Raw genomic sequence first — 23342 nt, 5'->3', positions numbered from 1 at the left:
TTCTTTACCACTGAGCTACTGGGGAAGTCAAAAAGCTAATGACAGAGGTTGCCTTTTTTTTTTTTTTTTTTTTTTTGAGAAAATTATTCAAGGGCTGGGAGACTTGAAGACATTTTAAAGTTCGTTGTGAACAGAGTACTTAAAAAACTCACTTCTATAAAGAATGAATCCATTTTTTCTAACTTTTACCCTGTGTGGTGCTGACACGCTAAAAATATGCCCTAACCTCTGCTTTGAAGGCAAGGGGTGGGGGCGGGAAGGAGGACCTTTTATTTCCTCGGGGAGTGAAGCCAATAAAACGTATGAATAGATCCAGCCCAGCCTCGTGCTCTGTGACTCGGGGGCGGGCTCCTCCTTCCCCCAGCCCCATCCCCAGCTGCGCCCTCGGAATCTGCCATCTGGCGGCTGGAGTCCCGGCTTCCTCCTTAGAGGGCAGCAGCGGAGCGTCTCGGGGACGCATGCGCCCCAATTTGCGCCCGGGGAATTAAAGAGCGAGAAGAAAAGCCCCAACGAAACCCGCGCCCCAAACAAAACCCAAGTGGAGGAAAGCGCGCGGCTCCGCAGCTTCGGGGCCGTGGAGGCGCCTCCCGCCTCGCCCGCGTCCCCGGCCGCGGCGGGATGCGCACGGACCGGCCCGCGACGCCCCGGCCGCCACTGTCCCCGCACCTGGACGCCGGTCGGGTGGCCGCGCCCCAGCCGCGCTCGCTCGCCGCCGCGGCTCGCCCCGAGTCTCCCGGCGCCGGCGGGGCACCTCGCTCTCCATGGGGCTGAGGGACTGGCTGAGGACCGCGTGCTGCTGCTGCCCCTCCAAGTGCCTGGAGGAGCCCGCCGTGCCGGAGAAGGAGCCTCTGGTCAGGTGGGTGCGCGCGCCCCGGCCGTGATCTGGGGCTCCCTGGCTGCCGCCGGGCACCACGGACTCGGGGTACCCGTGTGCTCGTCCGAGCTGGGGAGGTGCGCCTGTTTTAAGCTCACACGGAGGCACAGACTAAGCCCCTTGGTTCCTTCAAGAAGATCCTGCTCCTTGGGGGTTGTTCCTTGGTAAAGTTTTTGCCAGAATGCACGAATCCTTGGAGGCGCCTGAGACCCAAGAAGATGCGTGTGGGAAACGGCAAGAGCTCGGGTGCAGTTCCCCGGGTAGAGAACTACCGGAGAGAAGTTTGCACAGAGGTCCTATTAAATACAACTGTGATTGTCTGTTACATAGGCATGTTTCAGTGAAGTGGGCGACTGTGAATTTCTTTCACCCAGGAAAAAAGTTGGATACCTTATCATTCAATTTTGTTAGGAAGAGAAGACATTTACAGTGACGGAGAGCAAGGAAATATTTTTCACATTAAAAAAAGTAACATATTTTTCTCAAGGGACACTGGAACGTTGATTCATGACAGATTAAGCTATTAAATGGGAGGAAATTAATGCACGTTAGCAATGTGCTAAGTGCCTTTGTGAAGGGACCGTACAACACAGCTTTGTTCTTGGCTGTGATTGTAAGCAATTATTTTATATCTTGACTCTGCTGAAATTAAGGTTTCATTTCGGCATGACTTGGGGGTAAGTAGGGTAGAAACAAAATATTTAAAATGAAATTAGGAACTAGTAGATGAGGCAAAATTCCAGGGTTGCGTAGGGGAGAACATGGAAGCCAGTGTTTCTTATGAAATATGCAACTAATATGATAAAGCTTTCACAACTTTGTAAAAACACAATTTACCTTTTCTTACTCTGTCAAGTCCAAACACTCCCCTTGGCTTTTGAGATCTTACATAACCCCTTCCCTCCTGTCCACTCCTGTTTTCCAGTATATTACACATTGTGCACTCTTTGATTTAATCAGACAGGCATCCTTACTGCGCTAGGAACAATCTAAGCTTCTTATTACCTCCAAGCTTGTTTCAAGTGGTGACCTTTATTCTTCCTGCCCCTTCTTAAATGCCAGTTTTCAAGTCCCCCTCAAACAGTCTTCTTTGATTTTTTCGTCCTTATTCATCTTTCTCTCCTATGACTTAGCTAAACCCTAAGTTTAGCTAAACTTGCTGTCTGCCTCTCACAGTTTAGTGAGCACATGTATATGTAAACTTGTATGTCCTGTTTGTTTTGTGTGTAATATACACACCATACAGAATGTTTTTGTTTGCTCCTGCAATGGTATTCCCACTTCGATTATTAGATTGTTGTGGGCAGGGAGAAACCCAGTAATCTTCCCGTAGTCTTAGAATAGTGGATAGCAATCTGGAATTTCAGGTTTGGATTATGCCCTTAATTTGTCAATATTCATAGTAACATGAAATAACAGCCTTCAGCTTGGTCTCATTCTCAGAGCCTTGGGTCTTTCCAGTATTCTTTTGGGAATTGCTATTTAAGGTAATAGTTTTGGTTGTTTTAAAATCTCAACCCTCTTCTGCCTTGGTTTACACTGTAAATCAGCAAATTTGCAAGTGATTTTAAGACTTTAGAGTCAGTTGGAGCAGAATAGCATAGTGCGTAGGAGCCAGATTTCCTGGGGTTAAATTCCAGCCTGGGTGACCTGGCACAAGTTATGAAACTTTTTTTGTGCTTTAATTTCCTCATCTGTAAAATGGGAATGGTAATAGTATGTACCTCAAAGGGATGCAGTGTATAGATACCTGCATGTTCTTTCCTGCCCAAGTCATTAGAAGGTCTAGATTGAAATCTTTTTTAAATGTGAAGTTCACTGCTTTTTAATACATTCACAAAGCTGTGCAGTCATCAACACCCTTTAACTCCGGACATTTTTCGTCACTCCAAGAAGAAGCACTATACTCATTGGCAGTCACTTGCTGCCCTCCCCTCCCTGCCCACCCCCTGCCATCCCCTAGGCCTGCAGTCAACCACGAATCTACTTTTTGTCTTTAGAGATTTACTTATTCTGGACATTTTGTATAAACGGAATCCTTCAATATGTGGCCTCTTGCATTTGACTACTTTCACTTAGCATAATATTTTCAAGTTTCATCTATGTTGTATGTTTATCAGTACTTAACTCTTTTTATCGTTGGATAATATTCCAGTGTATAGATGTTTTACATTCTATTTATCAATTGATAGATATTGGGGTGGTTTCCACTTTTTGGCTTTTAAAATAATGCTTCTGTGAACATTAGTGTACAAATTTTTGTGTGGACATACGTTTTTGATTCTCTTGGGTATATACCTACAAGTGGAATTGCTAGGTCACATAGTAAATTTACATTTTAACTTTCTGAGTTGCTGCCAGGCTGTTTTCCAAAGTGGCTGGTTTGAAATCTTGACGTGGTGAAGTCAGATGGCCAGATGGTCTTAATTTTTATTTTATTAAGAACTTCATTCTTCATGTCATTTTTTTTCATTTATAAAAAGAAGATTTTATACAGACACTGCCTGCCCTCAGCTGAATCCTTTATTCCATCATAAAACAGTGGTTATCAAGCTTTATTTCATACCCCAAGGCAATAGTGCTGGAAGAGATATGGTTGGAAGGAAGACGTTTGTCATTTGTGCACATGGTCACCTGCAGTCCTTTTCCAAAACAGACCAGGGAATCTCATTAGTTCAGCAAAACTAGTTTTTAAACTCAGCTCCTATGCCAATCTGAGATTGCCACTTGAGGTTTTTAAAAAATATCTACTTATTTATTTGGCTACGTTGAGCCTCAGTTGTGGCACACAGACTTGGGAGTTGTGGCAGCGCATGGGTTTTGCTGCCCCACAGCATGTGCGATTCCAGTTCCCTGACCAGGAACCCAACGGGTGTCTCCCACAAAGCAGATTTTTAACCACTGGACCACCAGGAAAGTCCCTGTGTGTTTGATCTTGCTCTGTTTGCTTTTTCTGGAATTCTGTCCCTAAAGGGAATGGCTGTCACTTTTCTGGCTTGCATCTATATTTTTCTCTTTCCCATGAGTTCTTTCTTTGCCCTTTCTCTCGAAGTATGCTGGAGCTGCCCCTGACTATAAATTCATCCCCATGTTGCTGTTTTCTTTAGCGGGCATCCTCTGCTTTCCCTCGTGTCGGGCGCAGATGTCTTTAAAGTGCAGTCGGTTGTACCCCCACCTCCTCCTTCACCTCCCACTCAGCATGAGATCTGGTTCTTTCCCTGCATGATTCCATGAGAACTCTTCTCTTGAAAGTTACAAGAGAAAGAAATCTGCTGCTCTTCTCTCGGTGTACACGGAGTGCCCCTACGCTGACCATCCGGGCCTGATTTCCCATTTCCTTCTCTCTGGCCCCTGATTTCACATTTTCTCATCTCTGTGCCTGTGATCCATCTAATCATGCTGGTTTCCCTTCTGGTGTTGCTGTTAGTGGCGTAATTGTTAGCCAGACATCTTTTTGTTTGCTCTACTGCTGAAGATTCTACTTGGATAAGGTCCATTTCAGTTGCTGCCTATATGATGAAGTCTTAGAAAGTCTCCCCAGACAGTTATGGTGTCTCTCTTTTTTCTGTTTACCTCTTAAGTCCCTTACTGCACTCTCCCTGGTATTATTTCACTTGTAAGGTGGGGACTGTGACCCCTATCAGACTGTAGATTCTAATCTAGATTGGGGGGGGATGAATCTTACTACTTTAGCATCCCCTAATGTGTCCAGCACAGTCTTCCACATGGAGTCAGAACTGAATTAAATACTTTTTGATTAATAAAAATTATAATGGCTGTTAATTTATTAATTTCTTCCTATGCGTAAATTTTAAAAAATATATTTGGAACAAAATGTTATAAAGAATAACAGAGCAGATACCCACATACCAGCACCCATCTTAAAAAAAAAATTAACAGAAGAGTGGAACCCCCCCTGTGTATCCATCCATGGCTGCATCATCCTTGCCCTGCATAAGTAACCTCTACACTGAATCTGTGTTTAGCATTCTTAAGCTTATATAAATGGCGCATACTGTATTGTGCTATTGTATAAGGTTTTTTACATGCATTCTGTCATTTGTCGCTATGGGAAAGATTAAAAGCCATGCATTCTCTCTTCTGTCACTGTGGGAAAGATTGAAGGCAAAAGGAGAAGGGGGTGGCGGAGGATGAGATGGTTAGATAGCATCACTGACTCAGTGGACATTAATTTGAGCAAACTCCAGTTTTTTACCGTTGTCATCTGTGGATGTGAGAGTTGGACCATAAAGAAGGCTGAACACTGAAGAATTGATGCTTTTGAACTGTGGTGCTGGAGAAGACTCTTGAGAGTCCCTTGGACTGCAGAGGAGATCAAGCCAGTCAATCCTAAAGATTGAAATCAACCCTGAATATTCATTGGAAGTCCTGATGCTGAAGCAGAAGCTCTAATACTTTGGCCACCTGATGTGGAGACTTGACTCACTGGAAAAGACCCTGATGCTGGGAAAGATTGAGGGCAAGGGGAGAAGGGGGTGACAGAGGGTGGGATGGTTGGATGCCATCATCGACTCAACGGACATGAGTTTGAGCAAACTCTGGGAGATAGTGGACAGGGAAGCCTGGCGTGCTGTAGTTAATTAGTTAACGAGGTCCCAAAGAGTCAGACACGACTTAGCCACCGAACAGCAGCAGTGACCAGATGAAATAGGTTATTTATTCCCCATTTTATAGGTAAGGAACTCAGGGCTTAGAGTGTTTAAATAATTAGTTCACAGTCACAATTGGTAAGTAGGAGAGTCAGAATTTGAATCCATGTCTGACTTCAGAGTTTATGCCTTGCATTGCAGAAAATTCAGAAAGCTACCAAACGGTTTCCAAATTTAACTGATAGTGTTTATATCCTAGACACTGGTAGATGTCACTAGCCTTAGCTCCTGCCCATTGTGACTCTTTTCTCCTTTTCTCCTTTCTTCTATGTCCCTCCTTAGCTTAATTCTTCTACCTGGATGCAGGAGCAACCTGACCTTGAGAGCCAAGCCAGGGGGAGTTAGGAGACCTGAGTCTTTGACACAACTATTAATTGTCTGTGGGACTTTGGGGAAGTCTCATAACTTCCTTGAACCTTAGTTTCTTCTTCTGTCCAGGAAAGGCATCTGACTTTAAGGTGCAGCCTTGAAGAGCTGTTCCAGGCTTGATGCAGACTGTCTTCTTTCTGTGGGCTTATGTCAGCTGAAATTCTGTTTGACATGGAATACAGGTGCAGCAAGGTTGTGTGTAGTCCTGGGGAGGAGCCTGAAGGCCTATGATGTGTGAATCATGACTATGATCCAGCTGCCAAGGTCGGCTTCACCAGCAAATATATGAGTAAGCATTTCTAACACCAGGAAGCTTAGAACAAGTCTAGGCTTGGAGAAATGATCCATGGCCTGATGTGGGCTTGACACCAGGCTTCTGTCAAAAAAAGCCAAAGATTTCATTCAGTCTCACTATTTCCTCACCTTCATCCCAGGTTTAGGAATGAATCATGTAATGTTCATCTTGTCCATCATCTATGTAAGGTGTGAAGTTCTGACAGTCATTCTTCTCCACACTATTTTTCTCAAGTAGAGTAAGTAATGATCACAGTGACAACAAAAATCCATATGCGCTGAGGACAGGACAGTGATGCAAATGGATCATTTTGGAATGGCTGGATCATTGTTTATTTGTCTGTAAAATAGCGAATGACGTTTTGACCCAAGATTTCATGTTGCTAATTAAAAGAAACAGTGGGATACCTGTTATTAGGTTCCAGGACTGCTGCGACAAGTTGCCACAAATTTGATAGCTGTATATTAAGGCATATGTGTGGAATCTAGATCAATGGAACAGATGAATCTATTTGCAGAGCAGGAATAGAGATGTAGACATAGTGAGCAGATGTGTGGACATGGTGGGAGAAGGGAGGGTGGCATGATTTGGGAGATTGGGGTTGACATGTAAACACTATCGGGTGTAAAGTAGATAGCTAGTGGGAACTGTTGTATAGCACCGGGAGCTCAGCTGGTTGCTCTGTGAGGACCTAGGGGGTGGGATGGAGGGAGCGTGGGAGGGAGGCCCAAGAGGGAGGGGTTATATGTATACTTACAGCTGATGGCAGATGGTGACTGCAGCCATGAAATTAAAAGACATTTGCTCCTTGGACTAACCTAGACAGCATATTAAAGAGCAGAGACATTACTTTGCTGACAAAGATCTGTCTAGTCAAAGCTATGGTTTTTCCAGTAGTCACATATGGAAGTAAGAGTTGGACTATAAAGAAAGCTGAGCACGGAAGAATCGATGCTTTTTAACTGTGATGTTAGAGAAGACTCTTGAGAGTCCCTTGGACTGCAAGGAGATCAAACCAGTCCATCCTAAAGGAAATCAGTCCTGAATAGTCATTGGAAGGGACTGATGCTGAAGCTGAAACTCCAGTACTCGGGCCACCTGATGCGAGGAGCTGACTCATTGGAAAAGACCCTGATGCTGGGAAAGATTGAGGGCAGGAGGAGAAGGGGACAACAGAGGATGAGATGGTTGGATGGCATCACAGATTGGATGGCCATGAGTTTGAGCAAGCTGTAGGAGTTGGTGATGGACAGGGAGGCCTGGCGTGCTGCAGTCCATGGGGTTATGAAGAGTCTGACATGACTGAGCAACTGAACGACAACAGTACATAATTTGTTTTGCACCAGTAATATGCCCTGCACTCTATTCTTTGGTGTTTTTTTTAGAAAATAATTTTGGTGAGACTGTATCTATCTAAAGAACTCCTGTACTGCCTGGAAAGGAGTTAAGAGTTTACTGTATTGCCTCTCATTATTTTTTTCTTAGCTTTTAAAATCTTATGTTTGTATATCAAAGACTGAAAACATACAAGCACATGTACAGTGTCAAACACAGCTACAGGGACTTCCCTCGTGGTCCAGTGGTTAAGACTTTGCCTTCCAATGCTGGGGGTGCAGGTTTGATCCCCAGTTGGGGAGCTAAGATCCCACATGCCTGGTGGCCAAAAAACAAAAAAGAAGCGATATTGAAACAAATTCAATAATGACTTTAAAAATGGTCCACATGAGAAAAAAAAAAACAAAAATTTTTTTAAGAAAAGAACAACTACAAGATGGATACTCCTATAACCACCGCCCAAGGCGAGAGAGAGCTGTGGGCAACCCCACACCCCCCCCACCCCTGATTACATCTAGACTTTTGTGATAGTCATTTCCTTACTTTTCTTGATAGCTTTTCCACCTATGTATGCATCTTAAAAATGGACTTTAGCTTTGCCTGCTTTTAAACTTAACGTATGTAGGATCAAACTGTGTGTGTTCTCGACTTTGTGAGCTCTGTCCAAGCTGGGGCAGGCCGTCAGTGGTTCTCACTGCTTTGTGGTGTATCCCCAGTGATTCACCCATTCTTCTGTTGGTGGATTTTCTGGTGTATTCCCCTTGGTTCACCTGTTCTTCTCTTGGTGGACGTTTGGGTGGTTTCCAGTTTGGGGCTCTTACACACGGTATAGATTTTAAAGTCAGTGCATAAGGGCAAATTGCTCATTCTTCAGCCACATTGGCCTCCTGGGTCCTCAGATAGACTCTTAGCGCCCTCCCTGCCTTGCATGTTCTTTCTTCACTTACCCAGGAAACTCCCTCCCACGATTCAGATCTCTCCTTAGAGTTATTTTGTCAGAAAGATCTTCCCTGACCACCCTCTTTCAAACAGTACTTTTTACCCTCACTCTGACCCTTATTCCTTCAGAGGCTGATCACCACCAGACATGAATATGTATGCTTACTGTCTGCTTCCTCTGGAAGACTCTGAGCCCCATCTTCATGAACTTAAACAGATCAAAGATGTTAAGAGCTTGTCTGTGAGTTCGGTGGGATTCCAGCCTCGTTTCTGACATTCAGAGCCCTGTGACGTTGGGAAGTCACCATTCATCCAACAAATTGAGCATCCATTATGTGTCAGGTCCTGTTCTAAGCACTCCACATATATCACTGAGCAAAACAGATACAGACCCTATCCTCAGGGGGCTTTCATTATGGTTTTAGGGGAGCACAACAAACAGTAAACATAGTATTGATAAATAAATCAGAAGGTAAACAAATACAGTCATTCCTAGGTATCTGCAAGGAGTTGATTCCAGAAACCACCATCTCCTCTGCACCTCCCCAATCCAGGGATGTAGACCGCATGAATATGGAGGCAGAGCCGGGGCAGGAGAGCATGCATGCAATTTTAAATAGATTGGTTAGAATAAGCCTCATTGAAGAGGGGATATTTATTTATTTTTTCTTGTTTTTTTTCTTTTTTTTCCCCCATTTATTTTTATTAGTTGGAGGCTAATTACTTTACAACATTGCAGTGGTTTTTGTCATACATTTAAAATGAATTAGCCATGGATTTACATGTATTCCCCATCCTGGTCCCCCCTCCCACCTCCCTCTCCACCCCATCCCTCTGGGTCTTCCCAGTGCACCAGGCCCGAGCACTTGTCTCATGCATCCAACCTGGGCTGGTGATCTGTTTCACCCTAGATATACATGTTTCGATGCTGTTCTCTTGAAATATCCCACCCTCGCCTTCTCTCACAGAGTCCACAAGTCTGTTCTATACATCTGAGTCTCTTTTTCTTTTTTTGCATGTAGGGTTATCGTTACCATCTTTCTAAATTCCATATATATGTGTTAGTATACTATAATGGTCTTTATCTTTCTGGCTTACTTCGCTCTGTATAATGGGCTCCAGTTTCACCCATCTCATTAGAACTGATTCAAATGAATTCTTTTTAATGGCTGAGTAATATTCCATGGTGTATATGTACCACAGCTTCCTCATCCATTCGTCTGCTGATGGGCATCTAGGTTGCTTCCATGTCCTGGCTATTATAAACAGTGCTGCGATGAACACTCGGGTGCACGTGTCGAAGAGGGGATATTTAAACAGTGATACGATATGAAGGAGGGGGGGAGCGAGGCATGTGGATATGGGGGTGGGGGTGGGGAGGGAGCACTATTATAGGTGGAAAAATCAGCCACTGCAAGGGCTTGCAGATGGCAGTGTGACTGGTGGGTTCAGGGAACAGCAAAGAGACCAGAGTGGCTGGCATGGCATGTAGGGATTATAGACCACAGTGTGACCTAGGCTTGTATTCTATGTCGGATGGGAGCCGCTGGAGGGTAGTGACGGAGGGGAGACAGGAATTGATTGATGTATTGAAAAGATCACTTTAATTGTGTTAAGAAGAGAATTGGTAGAGGCAGTGGTTGAAAAAGGTGAAAGTGAAAGAAAGTGTTAGTTACTCAGTCATGTCCCACCAACTCTTTGCGAGCCCATGGACTGTAGCTCCTCTGTTCATGGGATTTCCCAGGCAAGAATACTGGAGTGGGTAGCCATTCCCTTCTCCATGGGCTTTTCCAGACCTGGAAAAAGGTAGATCGGTGGAAAAAAAAAATTTGCAGGAATCCTTTTGTAAGACAGAGGTTCTTTGACCTGGGGAGTGGTAGTGGTAGAGGTGGGCATTTGTTTAATGTATGGTCAATAAGATTTTCTGTTGGATTAGATGTTGGGGGTGAGACAACCAAGGATGACTTGAAGGGTTTTGGCCTGAGGAAGGACAGGTTTCCCATCTTCTAGGTGGGAGACTGTTGGTGGGGAGGTTTGGAGCAAAGGTCAGGGGCTTGCTGCACCATGTTGAACTTGAGCAGTGGTCCAGGCATGCTCATGGAGAAAGGAAGAAGGCAGGCCGTGCAGGAGTCTGGGACTTGAGAGCGTGGTCTGAGCTGGGGATTCAGTTACAGGTTTGAGACTCTTCCTCAAGAAGATGGCATTTAAAGCCGTGAGACCAGGAGTTAGTGTAAACAAGGCGGAGACCAAAGGCTGAGTCTAATCTTCCCGAGCCCGAGTGTTTCCTCATCTGGGAGACAGAAAAGTCATGCTTCCCCTGCCTACTTCACAGACTTCTTGTCAGAACCATCTTCAAGCCTTTAAAGCATTTAAAGCAGTGAATGAAACCCGTGATGGCGTGAGGTTCTGTTTCAGCCTTGGGATGGGAAGGCATGAAGGGTGAGGGCATGCCAGGGAGCAAGCAGGGCCCAGAAAAGCACCTGGAGGTTTTCTTCTTACATATTCATAAGGTAGATAGCTCTGCTGTTGAAGGATGTCGTGAGACCAGGTGTTTAAACACTGAGAAAAGCGCCAGAATCCATGGGACGATGTTTAGACTTGGGGTTCAATCATGTTCAAACACTGGATTAACATTGGTGTATTTACGCCTGGAGTCTCCCTTAGCCCTGTTGGTATTGGAAGAAAAGATTCCCTAGAGGTTTGGCCTCACACCGTAGGTGGGGTTGGGGATGGAAGCTGAGACTTTGCTCATCTTACCTTCTGGGAGAAAAAGCAGCCTTTGCTTCGCTTCGTGTGTAACTTCAGAGTCACCTCTCAGATGCCTGAAGTTCATAAAATATTTATCATCAGCAGATGGCAGCCAGGGGCGAATCAGCCCCTCTCACTTTCCTCGGAACCTTTACAGATCATTTTACAGAGGAGGGAGGGAAAATGAAGCTCCATTTCAGTGCCCTGTTCTCCCTGCCGTCTGTCTTCTTGGGCTGTGTCCCAGACCCTAGGGCCTTTGCACAGAGTTTTGTTTACACAAAGGTCCCACAGTGCTTTAAAGGCTTGAGTGCACAGACGTTCCCAAGCTGCTGCTTTAGTTGTTCGCTAGGTTTTTCTTTGCTCTGGACTCTCCACCCTAAGGGTTCAAAGTTTTAAAACAGTGGATGCTGCCTTGCCGGGGTGGTGGAGCAGGACGAAAGGAATGGGGAGCAGGGATCTTGGGAATCAAGATCCTTTCTATGAGTTCAGGCCCTTGTTCACTGTTACCTTGATTGGTGTTTTGGTGACATTGTTAACTTAATGATTTATTTAGCGGTGAGCCCCACCTCTCTAGGCCTTCAAAGAAACGAGATTTATAACTTGAATAGGTAAGAAGAAGGTGGTGGGAGCGAGGTCCAGGTGAGGGAGGCAGCCAAGCGGAGTAGGGGGCTGCTCTGCAGAGGAGGACAGTCGCTCAGATCCTGAGCTTGAGAGCATCACTCGGATGAGAGTCGTTGCTCACCCTGGGCCAGAAGCCCTTGATTCTCTCCCCTGTTTTATATCATCGCCTGGGGAGAGGATCAGTGACTAGGCGGAGTCTGAGACTCACGGGTTGTCAGGGGAGCAGTGCTCCTAATTAGGGGGTGCTGGCGAGGCGCTGCCTATCTGGAGACATCCAAACAGGCCAGTGTTGACCTTCCTACAGAGCTGTCTTCAGGATTTGAGGTTAAGGATGCGTGGTACTGTTAGACATTGGCTGGAGTCATGTGTGTGTGTGTGTGTGTGTATGTGTATGTGTGTGTGCTTGTGGCGTGGGGAGAAGAGAGAGAAGACAGAGAGGTATTGATTAACTGATTGACTGTGAGAGGGTAGGACTACTGGCCAGGGGGCTTCCCTGGTGGCTCAGTGGTAAAGAATCCACCTGCCGATACAGGAGACCTGGATTTGATCCCTGAGTTGGGAAGATTCCCTGGAGAATGAAATGGCAGCCTGCTCCAGTATTCTTGTCTGGGAGATCCCATGGACAGAGGAGCCTGGCAGGCTATAGTCCATGGGGTTGCAAAGAGACGAACACGACTTAGCTATTAAACAACAATGAGCGACTGGCCAAGAAGGCACCTGTCATAATCTTCTCAAAACAGGCCAAGAAATTGTGGCTTATGAAGCCAAAAGCTGCTAGATTATTCAAGGTCAGATGCTGTTTTATCACCTTCCCAGGAAGCACAGTGGTAAAGAATCTGCCTGCCAGAGCAGACACGGGACTCAGGTTCGATCCCTGGATCAGGAAGATCCCCTGGAGAAGGGAATGGCAACCCACTCCAGTATTCTTGTCTGGAAAATTTCACTGACAGAGGAGCCCTGTGAGCTAGAGTCCATGGGGTCACAGAGAGTCGGATACAACTGAGTGATTGAGCATACACCCATTCAAGTGGATATTGGCCAATGTCTAAACCTCCCGCATTAGGGGACTTTTAATGAGTTATGTCAGATTTCCTTTAATACTTTGGGGTCACAGCTCTGTAACTTTTAAAGGTACTTGTAAAGCAGCTTCTCTCTGCCCGCCCCCACCAGGTGATGTGGGTTGTGAACTGGGTACATCCCAGTGACTCAGATGGTGAAGAATCTGCCTGCAATGTGGGAGACCCAGGTTTGATCCCTGGGTTGGGAAGATCCCCTGGAGAAGGAAATGGCAACCTGCTCCAGTATTCTTGCCTGGGAAATCCCATGGACGGGAGCCTGGTGGGCTACAATCCATAGGTCGCAGAGTCGGACACGACCCAGCAACTAACGCTTTCACTTCTCATCCCTACTTTAAAGGAGTGGAACCTATCAACTTGTTGAGACAAACAAATGAAACAGATTTGGGGAAAAATGAAAGACTGAGTTTCTGGAACGTAACTCAGGTTTCAGGATCTGAGAGGGGTGTGTACTGTCCTGGTGAAAACTATGCCCCCGGGGTTTGGATGTCTTGAGGAGAAGTCCCAGGGAATTTGCTTCCCAGGGAAGTCGGAAATCACTTCACACCTGGAGTCAGTATCTGAGCCGCTGTGTTTGAGGACCCATCCCATCACAGCACTTGGATGCACTCTATGAACTCTGTGACCGTGGCTGCTTAGAGATGCCCCATCGGGGTCCTTGTGCTGGAGGGTGGGGACCATCCTGTCCCGGGAGAAGTCAAACAACTATGGAGTCTCGTCCCCATCTGCCAAGTGGGATAGCGTCCCTGTCACCTGCCCCCATGAGACCTCAGATGGTTGTACTGAGGGAGGGATAGAGGGTGGAGGGATAAAGTAAAGTGCTGTGTGGTTTATCACTGGCCGCAGAATTGTTTGGGCATAAAGACGTTGGAGTTCATGCTCTTCGCGCTCTGATGCTGGCCGGGGTCGCCTGCTCTGCAGAGTTCCTCTGTGTCCAGCGTTCTCGCTCCCTGGGCTCTCCTGCTCTCTGTAGTCTCCTTTTCCATTCCCCCGAGGTCCTTCTTCACTCCCTCCTTTCCTTCCTCCTTGTTCCCAGATGCTTCCCTGGTCCCCTGGCTTCTGCGGTGATGGAGATGCATGAGTGTTTCTCCCACATCTAGGTCTCCTGTCCTGTCCTTGGTCCTAAGCCCAGATCCTGAGTGCTCCCTGCAGGTGTGCAGGTCAGCCGTGGCTCCTCCTGTCCTCTGTAAAGGCATCACCCGCACGCGGTCAGCGCTGACTCCCCTCCTCCCACCTCCGTGTTGCCCAGCTGGGTCAGTAGGGCAGCCGTGACTTAGTCGCTGATGCTGCAGGAACCCATGCTCGCTGTTCCCACCTCTATTTCTCAAGCCCGTGCCCTCCTTCACTCGTGCCCCAACCAGTATTTCAAATATTTTGAATTAAACATGGACTTATTTAGCCGTAGAACACTCTTTCCTATGCCCCAAAGGAATCTTCTCTGTAGCTCTAACGAATTACAGATTTGAACCAGCTGTTCTGGCTGTGGTTGGTTTGTGGGCATCTTCCTCTCTCTGCTGAGCAGCCCTGCCCATCTCCTGCCCCACAGTGGCCCCCGAGGCCCCCAGCACTAGGAACTCAAAAGGAAAGCCACACCTACCCTCTTGTGACCGTTGATTGTGACAGCCTCCTAAGCCCTGTTCCTTCTTTATGGAGAGTTGTTGTGCAACTTAGACCTGACAAGGTTCAGAATCGCTTCGATAACTTGTCACCATTCACAGAACAAAACTTGAACTCCAGCAGGCCTCAAATGTCCTTTTCTTCCTGTCTGTCCGTTTCCCTCCTTGGGAGCCTGTGTGGTCAGCCCTGTGTGAACACTTGGGAATTCCCCCACCCTGTGGACACTTTCCATTTCCATACGCTGCAGATGGTGTTCCCTGTGTCAAAAACACCATTCCCTTTGCTTCTCTTCCTGGAGAAAGACTGTATAGTCCTCAGATCTGGGTTACTTTCTGCTCCATGCAACCTTTCTTGAACTTCCTTCTCATCATACATAATGTGTCACTCTTTCTCTGTTCCTACAACTTTCTGTTTGCACTTAAAAAGGAAATTCACTTGCCTCCTTGCATTATAGTCACGCCAGCAACAGGGAAAATGCCCTGTTTATTTGTGAGTTCCTAGAGCACCCAGCCCAGTGGCAGTATACAGTTGAATAAATGAATGCATGCATGAATGAATGAGATGGACGTGCTTGGTAAAGCTCGTATGGACACCAAGGCATCATTTGCCTCCCCGTTTGTTGGCTCGTCATTCTGCAAAGGAGCAGGTGGTGGGTCTCTCTGTTCAGCTTTTGCGGGGTCAGGCAGCTAAGGGAAAACAGGGCATTTCTGACAACCTCGTGGCTGAGCTGCGTCTGATTCCCTGAAAGTCGCTCCTTCTCCGTAGTTCTGATCCCTCTGTCCAGTCTCTGCCCCTGCACTTCTGAACTGGAGAGACTTCAGGAGCACTTTTCAGCATCCATTCAGGTAGCTGGCCTCCTGTAGACCTTGACTGCCAGCTCCTGTCCCCTCTCTGTCCCAGTTTTCATGAGTGGGCCATGGTTGGCTCTCCCAAGCCTGACCCGGACCTCATCACTCAAGTGCTAGAGTCCATCCGTAGCTGGGAGGATTCCTGCGTTGAACACCAGTTTGGAGACCCAAGTTTTGCTTCCTGTTGCAGCATCTCCTTAGTGCCAGCTTCTGAATATTTCATGTTGGTTTAAATCTTAACATTACCTTCGGCCCAGTTGTCAGTTACTCTTATCCTTCCTTCCCAGAGGCTGTCTGCTTATCAGGTACCCACAGTCTGTCCTCCTTTGCCAGTCCCTCCCGTCACACCTGCAGATGTGTTGGCCATCCTGCTGCCATGGGGCATTGTAGCTCTGCCTCAGACGAGGGCATCGCTCACCGTCCAGGTGAAAAGCCAGGAGCTTCTACCGCCTCCTGCTCCTGGCTAATGCAGGGTAATACCTACCCTGTCTCACCAGAGTTGCTTCAGTTCCATCTTAATGAATCCCTCACATCCACTCTTCACCCCTCTGAAGCATTCTCCACACTGTAGCCAGAAAGATTTTTTTTTTTAATTGTGGTAAAAGTCACATAATATAAAGCACGCTATATTAACCGTGGTCTACCTTGATAGCTCAGTTAAAGAATCCGCCTGCAATGCAGGAGACCCCGGTTCGATTCCTGGGTCAGGAAGATCCGCTGGAGAAGGGAAGGCTATCCACGCTAGTCTTCTTGGGCTTCCCTTGTGGCTCAGCTGGTAAAGAATCTGCCTGCAATGCGGGAAACCTCGGTTTGATCCCTGGGTTGGAAAGATCCCCTGGAGAAGAGACAGGCTACCCACTCCAGTATTCTTGCCTGGAGAATACCATGGGCTGTATAGTCAATGGGGCCACAGTGAGATGGACCCGACGAAGTGACTTTCACTTTCATGTGAACTATATCTAAGTCTGCAGTTCAGTGGCTGTAAGTACATTCACATTGTACACTTGTCACCATCGTCCATCTCCCGGATTTTTCACTTTCCTAAACTGAAACTCTGTCCCTATTAAACACTAAGACCCCCTTCCCCCTCCCTACCTCCCTCCCGCTCCTGGCCCTTCTCATCTACCATTGACTTTCTTTTATTTAAAAAAAAAAAATTATTATTTGGCTGGGCTGGGTCTAAGTTGCAGCATCTGAGATCTAGTTCCCTGACCAGGGATAGAACCTGGGTCCCCTGAATTGAGAGCCGGAATTCTTCGTCAGTGGACCACCAGGAAAGTCCCCAGTGTACTATCTGACTCTGTGAATTTGAGTATTCTTTGTTGTTGTCATTGTTCAGTCTCTGAGTTGTGTCTGACTCTTTTCGACCCCATGGACTGCAGCATGCCAGGCTCCTCTGTCCTCCACTGTCTTCCAGAGTTTGCTCAAATTCCTGTCCATTGAGTTGGTGATGCTACCTAACCATCTCATCCTCTGCCACCCCCTTTTCCTTTTGCCTTTAGTCTTTCCCAGCATCAGGGTCTTTTCCAGTGAGTCAGCTCTCCACATCAGGTGGTCAAAGTACTGGAGCTTCAGCGTCAGCATCAGTCCTTCCAGCGAATATTCAGGATTGGTTTCCTTTAGGATTGACTGGTTTGATCTCCTTGCAGTCCAAGGGACTCTCAAGAGTCTTCTCCAACACCACAGTTCAAAAACATCAATTCTTCAGCGCTCAGCCTTTTTTATGGTCCAACTCTCACATCCATACACGACTACTGGAAAGACCATACATAGCTTTGACTGTACTGACTTGCGTTGGCAAAGTAATATCTCTGTTTTTTAACATATTGTCTAGGTTCGTCATAGCTTTTCTTCCAAGGAGCAAGCGTCTTTTAATTTCATGGCTGCAGTTACCATCTGCAGTGATTTTGGAGCCCAAGAAAAGAAAATCGGTCACTGTTTCCACCTTTTCTCCTGTATTTGCCACGGAGTGATGGGATCAGATGCCACGTTCTTAGTTTTTTTGTAGAAGTTAGCCAGAAAAATCTTTAAAGGTGTAATATTGTTCATGTCACATTACAGTCCTGCTTTAAGCCATTCTGCACCTTACCTAGCTCCTAGGAATAAAGACCACATTTCTAAAGAATGTTAGAAAACATGGCCTGCGGAGCCAAGATTATCTGGCCCCCACTGCCATCTCAGCTTCTCTTTCACTCACTAGCCAACATCCCCCTTCTTTTCCTACCTTTGCCCCGCTTCAGTCCACCCCAGGGCCTTTGAACATGCCATTTCCTTTGTTTGGAACTCTGTTTCTTGTCTTTCAGCTTAAAGCTCATTTAAACCCCTTTTTCACAACGCCTACCTGATGCCTACCCCCACTACCTCTCACAGCTCCCTGAGTCCCCCCTTTATAGCACTTATCACTGTTTTTAATTATATTGTCATGTGATCATTCATTACTCTGTTGCTCCTTAGACTCCAAGGTCCAAGGATAGGGACCACGTCTGTGTTGCTCACAATTTTATAAGCCCTGTGAGTAATGTAGAGTCAGGGACTTGTACATATTATTAATGTCAGATGAAGGAGATGACCCCAGCATGACCCGACCTGACCAGTCCCACAGAAGTTAACCAGGTCTTTGCATAAGCATGTCCTAGGTATGACACTCTGCCACTCAGCTCCTTGTAAACATAGATACTGCCTCATAAAGGGTAAATCCTTTACCTTTATGGCTCATGAAATCCTTACTCAACATCCAGTACTGCTTATTGAAAGTATTCAGATGTCCATGTTTATTACTTAATTTTCTTGTTGTAAGGAATTTGATCAATAATATTAATACATACCATTGTACTTTGAATTCACTCTATTTCCTTGAATTCAGAACCAGTAAAAATTTCATCTCTTCATATTAATTGCTTCTTTTAATCACATGAGAATTCTATTCCTCATTGGAAACCCTTTTTTTTTTTTTTTTTGTCTTAGCTGCCAGGGTACTCATGATAAATTTCATGTTTAACATGGTAATATTACCTCTGCCAGGTATCCTATTTTAGCTGTCCTCTGTTTCTATTTCACATTCTTTTGCTAGAAATCTCAACACGTGTTTTAAAAGTGATTTTTTAATTGTTCTGTTGTGTTATGCTTCACTATTAAAAATAGGGCAGGATCTTTTCCTTGGAATACATATTTATATGTTGTGCATGCATGCTAAGTCACTGACTCTTTGCGACCCTGTGGACTGCAACCCACCAGGCTCCTCTGTCCATGGGATTTTCCAGGCAAGAATACTAGAGTGGGTTGCCATTCCCTCCTCCAGGGGGTCTTCCTGACCCAGGGATCGAACCCCCATCTCTTAGTCTCCTGCATTGACAAGCGAGTTCTTTACCACTAGCGCCACTGTGCTCTAGAGCCCTTGCTCCACAACGGGTGAAGCCTCCCACACAACTATTATATGTTACTGAGAGAGTTAACTTCGGTTCATTCAGTTCAGTCACTCAGTCGTGTCCGACTCTTTGCCGTCCCATGGACTGCAGCACGCCAGGCTTCCCTGTCCATCACCAACTCCCGGAGCTTGCTTAAACTCATGTCCATCGAGCCGGTGATGCCATCCAACCACCTCATCCTCTCTCGTCCCCTTCTCCTCCTGCCTTCAATTTTTCCCAGCATCAGGATCTTCTCCAGTTAGTCAGTTCTCCACATCAGGTGACCAAAATATTGAAGTTTCAGCTTCAGTGTCAGTCCTTCCAATGAATATTCAGGACTGATTTCCTTTAGGATTGACTGGTTTGAACTTGTAGTCCAAGGGACTCTCAAGAGTCTTCTCCAGCACCACAGTTCAAAAGCATCAATTCTTTGGCGCTCAACTTTCTTTATGGTCCAACTCTCACGTCCATACATGACTACTGGAAAAACCATAACTTTGACTAGACAGACCTTTGTTGGCAAAGTAATGTCTCTGCTTTTTAATATGCTCTCTAGGTTGGTTATAGCTTTTCTTCCAAGGAGCAAGCATTAGGGAGAGTTAACAGGCAGGTTGATAAGAAGTCCAAGCCTAAGACCCCTTTAAGGAAGAGGTAAACATTCTTTCTTTTTCACATTCTTTTGCCCTAGACAAGTAGGCCTTATAGGCAGCAGTATCTCTTGTTCAAGGACCTGCCTTTTTTTGAGCTTTGGATGTATGTTATGGGAGAAAGTCTGGGTAAAAACTTCCGCAGCCTTGAGCTCTGGGTTAACCTGTTTCTTCTGGCTAATCTCATGCTGATGTCATCCTAGGATGTATGTTATGGGAAATGGTCTGGGCAAAATCCTCACAGCCTTGAGGTATTTTTTTTCTGTTCTCAGCAGCTAGCAGAAAAGTATATAAGGCCCCGCTGAACTAGTGAGGCGGGTACTCTTTCCACCCCTTTCTGATGTCTGTGTCAGAAGCTTTCTTTGTCCTGTCCCTTTAAATAAAATTCTGTGCACAAAGCTCTGAGTGACTGAGACCTGTCTTTGGTCCCAGAGTTAAATCTTCTCCTTTGGATACCAGGAATCTGGTGGCACTGTTCACCGTAAGCTATCACTACATTATGTAATATGTAACACATTTTGATTTATATGTTACTTACACGTGGTGTATGTATATGTTTAGTTAGTTATTCTGGGTCTTTGTTGCCACACAGCTTTTCTCTAGTTGTGGAAGTCAGGGATACTCTCGTGGCGCGTGGCTCCTCTTGCTGAATGTGCAGGCTCTAGAGCCCAGGCTCCGTAGTTGCGGCTCTTGGGTTTACTTGCTTTGCGACATGTGTATCCTCCCGGACCAGAGATCAGACTCATGTCTCCTGCCTTGACAGGTGGATTCTTTACCACTGAGCCACCAGGGAAGCCTGATGCATGTGTCATATGTGATATGTATTACAAAGCCCTTATAGCCCCTTTTTTTAATCCCATAGTGGTAGAAATCCATATTCTTCGTTTGGAGCCACGTTGGCGAGGGATGATGAAAAGAATTTGTGGAGTATGCCTCACGACGTGTCCCACACAGAGGCAGACGACGACAGGATCCTGTACAACCTGATTGTCGTTCGTAATCAGCAGGCCAAAGATTCAGAGGTAAGCAGCTTTTGAGATCTTGCCATGTGCCGATGGTAATGCATAGCAAAAGAGACCATGACAGAGAAGAACAGCTTGAAATCGAGAAAAGAATGAAGCATGATATGTGTGACACGAAGGGCAGGTCTTTTAGCAGCATCTAGTCACGGATTATAGCTGGTCTTGGTATACCTGTTTAATACACAGATAAGCCTGATTTCTACTTGCTGCTTTAATGATATAAATTACAACTGTATGGCAACAGCAAGGCAGTGCTGTTCAGATCATGAAGATACTTTATTGTCTTAAATAGCATAACCAGTCGGGTCTAATCTTTCCAGTTGTTTGGCAAGCCGCAGTTCAACATTCAGACTGAAGATTGGAGGGTACTTTGCATCATCCCCAGTTTTGAATTAATGGAGCCTGAATTGTTTTCTTTTTTTTTTTCCTGTTTTATCTTCTTGAATTGTGCTTATTGATCAAATACTGTATCTGGCGTATTTGAGATGATTTGTGTGATAAGGCTTGAAATCACTCTTAATGGACTTTTAATCAAAGTTATTGATACAGGAACACTAGACTATTGAAAAGGAGATGACCTCATAAATTAAGAGAATACAGCAAAAGGGATCATATTTTATTTTCTCTTTTTTTTTCAAAAGTAGTATTATATACTATAACAATTCAGTATAATGTTATATTATGGGTGTCTTTTTCCATATAATACAGCCTAAGTTTTCTAACCTCTGTGTTCAACTGTTAGTTCTGAGTAGATACCTATATTAGATATGACTTTATGTGTTCCTTTGTATATTATAGTAATTGAGAAGAATAGGGACATTTAAAATGCCAGGCTCTTGCTTTGAAGTAAAGTACCAGACTGTGTGTGTATGGGGTACTTAGGGCAAGGGAGGTCTGTTTCTTATGTAGGTTTCTTTATATTTTTTGATTATTAATTGTTTTTTCTCCAAAACATGCTGTAGCAGGATATGAGAACTTTTTTTTTTTGGTTACGTGGCTTGTGGGATCTCAGCTCCCCAGCGCAGAGATCAGTCCCCCCACCCCCTGCCGTGGAAGTGAGGAGTTCTAGCCACTGGACCGCCAGGGAAGTCCCAATAACGTTTAGAAGAGCCACATGTCCCAGTCTTTTTATTCTAGTGTGATCTGGGGGACCTTAGGGGGATAGAGGTAGACTTAGAAGTAAGGAATCACAATTGCCTCTGGTTCTTAAGACCTGGGGGAAGGGTAGCTGAAGAGTTCCCCCAGTGGCTTTGATGAGCATCGTTTCTTGGCTGTGGGGTCCTGCTGAGGACCACTTCTACAAAATATTGGTCACAGAGCTTAACTCAAAGACTCGGGGAAGGAAATGGCAACCCACTCTGGTATTTTTGCCTGGAAAATCCCATAGACAGAGGAACTGGTGGGCTGCAGACCAGGGGGTCACAAAAGAGTTGGGCTTGACTTAGCCACTAAACCACCACCACCACCATCTACTAGTGGCCCTGCACCTGCTACCCGGCTTCCCTTATCCCCACTGCAATCCCCTCCTCCACTGGAAACGTTCGAAAGACGTCATACAGGCTGCTTAGGCCAGGAACAGCCGTCCTGGCTGCCCCTCCTGAGCATATGGACGGGAATGCGTGCATGACCTAGTTTGTCCTTAGATGGGAAGAGATAGTCCTTACCCTGCTGTATTGAGCTGACCGGTTAGGGTTTCTGCTGGTGAGAATGGAACCTGTTCTTTATTTTCCTTTTCTTTCCCCACTCTGCTCAAAGCTGTGACTGTAATAGGGAAATGAAACGTGTAGTACTCCTCTCTCTCCGCACAGGGTCTCATGCCAACTCGGTAAGGGGCTTGAAGGGTGTTTGCACGGGGCCTGGCAGCTCTCTCGGAGGAGCTCCAAGTTCTCTGCCCTGTTTGCCTTTGCTATTGAAGAATCAGTGGAGGAGGCAATGTGAGCTGCAAGTCGCCCTGAATAAGCACAGCTTCCAAAGAGGCTATTGTGTCATTCGTGCTGCTCTTGGGCCTGTGTGAAGGGCCTTCCAGAATGCTGTTTCTTCTCCTTGCCTAAGAAGTAAAGTCAAGTTTAACTCTAGAGAAAGAAACCCTGCAACCAGGACAGGCCATCAGGTCAGCAACATGAAGATGTGACGATGTGATGATGATGATGAAATGGTGTGAAATGTCTGTTCATAGTGCTTCCTTCTTTTTAGGTGTAAAATATATATATATATATATATATATATATATATATATATATTCCCTGGTGGCTCAGATGGTAAAGTGTCTGCCGGCAGTCCTGGAGACATGAAGGTTCAATCCCTTCATCAGGAAAATTCCCTGGAGAAGGGAATAGCTATACACTCCAGTATTCTTGCCTGGAGAATTCCATGGACAGAGGAGCCTGGCAGGCTATAGCTCATGGTATTGCAAAGAGTCAAACATGACTGAAGTGACTAACACACTATATCTATGTGTATACATACATATATACACATAAAGTGAAAGTTGCTCAGTCGTGGCCGACTCTTTGCCCCCCCATGGACTGTAGAGTCCGTGGAATCCTCCAAGCCAGAACACTGGAGTGGGTAACCTTTCCCTTCTCCAGGGGATCTTTGCAATCAAGGGATTGAACCCAGGTCTCCTGCATTGCAGGTGGACTCTTTATCAGCTGAGCCACAAGGGAAGACCTATACATATAAAGGTGTTTATAAAGTATGTATTTTAAGGTATATGGGCTTCCCAGGTGGCTCAGTGGTGAAGAATCTGCCTGCAATGCAGGAGACCTGTGTTCGATCCCTGGGTAGGGAAGATCCCCTGGAGGGGACATGGCAACCCATTCTAGTATTGTCATCTAGAGAATCCCACGGACAGAGGAGCCGGGAAGGCTGCAGTCC

The 23342-nt window shown here is 45.8% G+C and overlaps 1 protein-coding gene across 1 annotated transcript in view; it reads left to right on the top strand.

The window, feature by feature from the left end:
- Positions 1 to 666: 666 nt before the first annotated feature.
- Positions 667 to 23342, top strand: part of MREG (melanoregulin) — a 68788-nt gene continuing 46112 nt past the window's right edge. The window contains exons 1-2 of the mRNA XM_070458619.1: positions 667 to 856; positions 20306 to 20465. Of these exons, the coding sequence (XP_070314720.1) occupies positions 762 to 856; positions 20306 to 20465 (255 nt within the window). The 5' untranslated portion in view covers positions 667 to 761. The remainder of the gene's footprint in view (positions 857 to 20305; positions 20466 to 23342) is intronic.

Source organism: Odocoileus virginianus, chromosome 30, assembly GCF_023699985.2.
Source record: "Odocoileus virginianus isolate 20LAN1187 ecotype Illinois chromosome 30, Ovbor_1.2, whole genome shotgun sequence".
NCBI lineage: Eukaryota > Metazoa > Chordata > Mammalia > Artiodactyla > Cervidae > Odocoileus > Odocoileus virginianus.
Note: the sequence above shows the minus strand (reverse complement) of the source record. Positions and strands in the feature narration are given on the sequence as shown.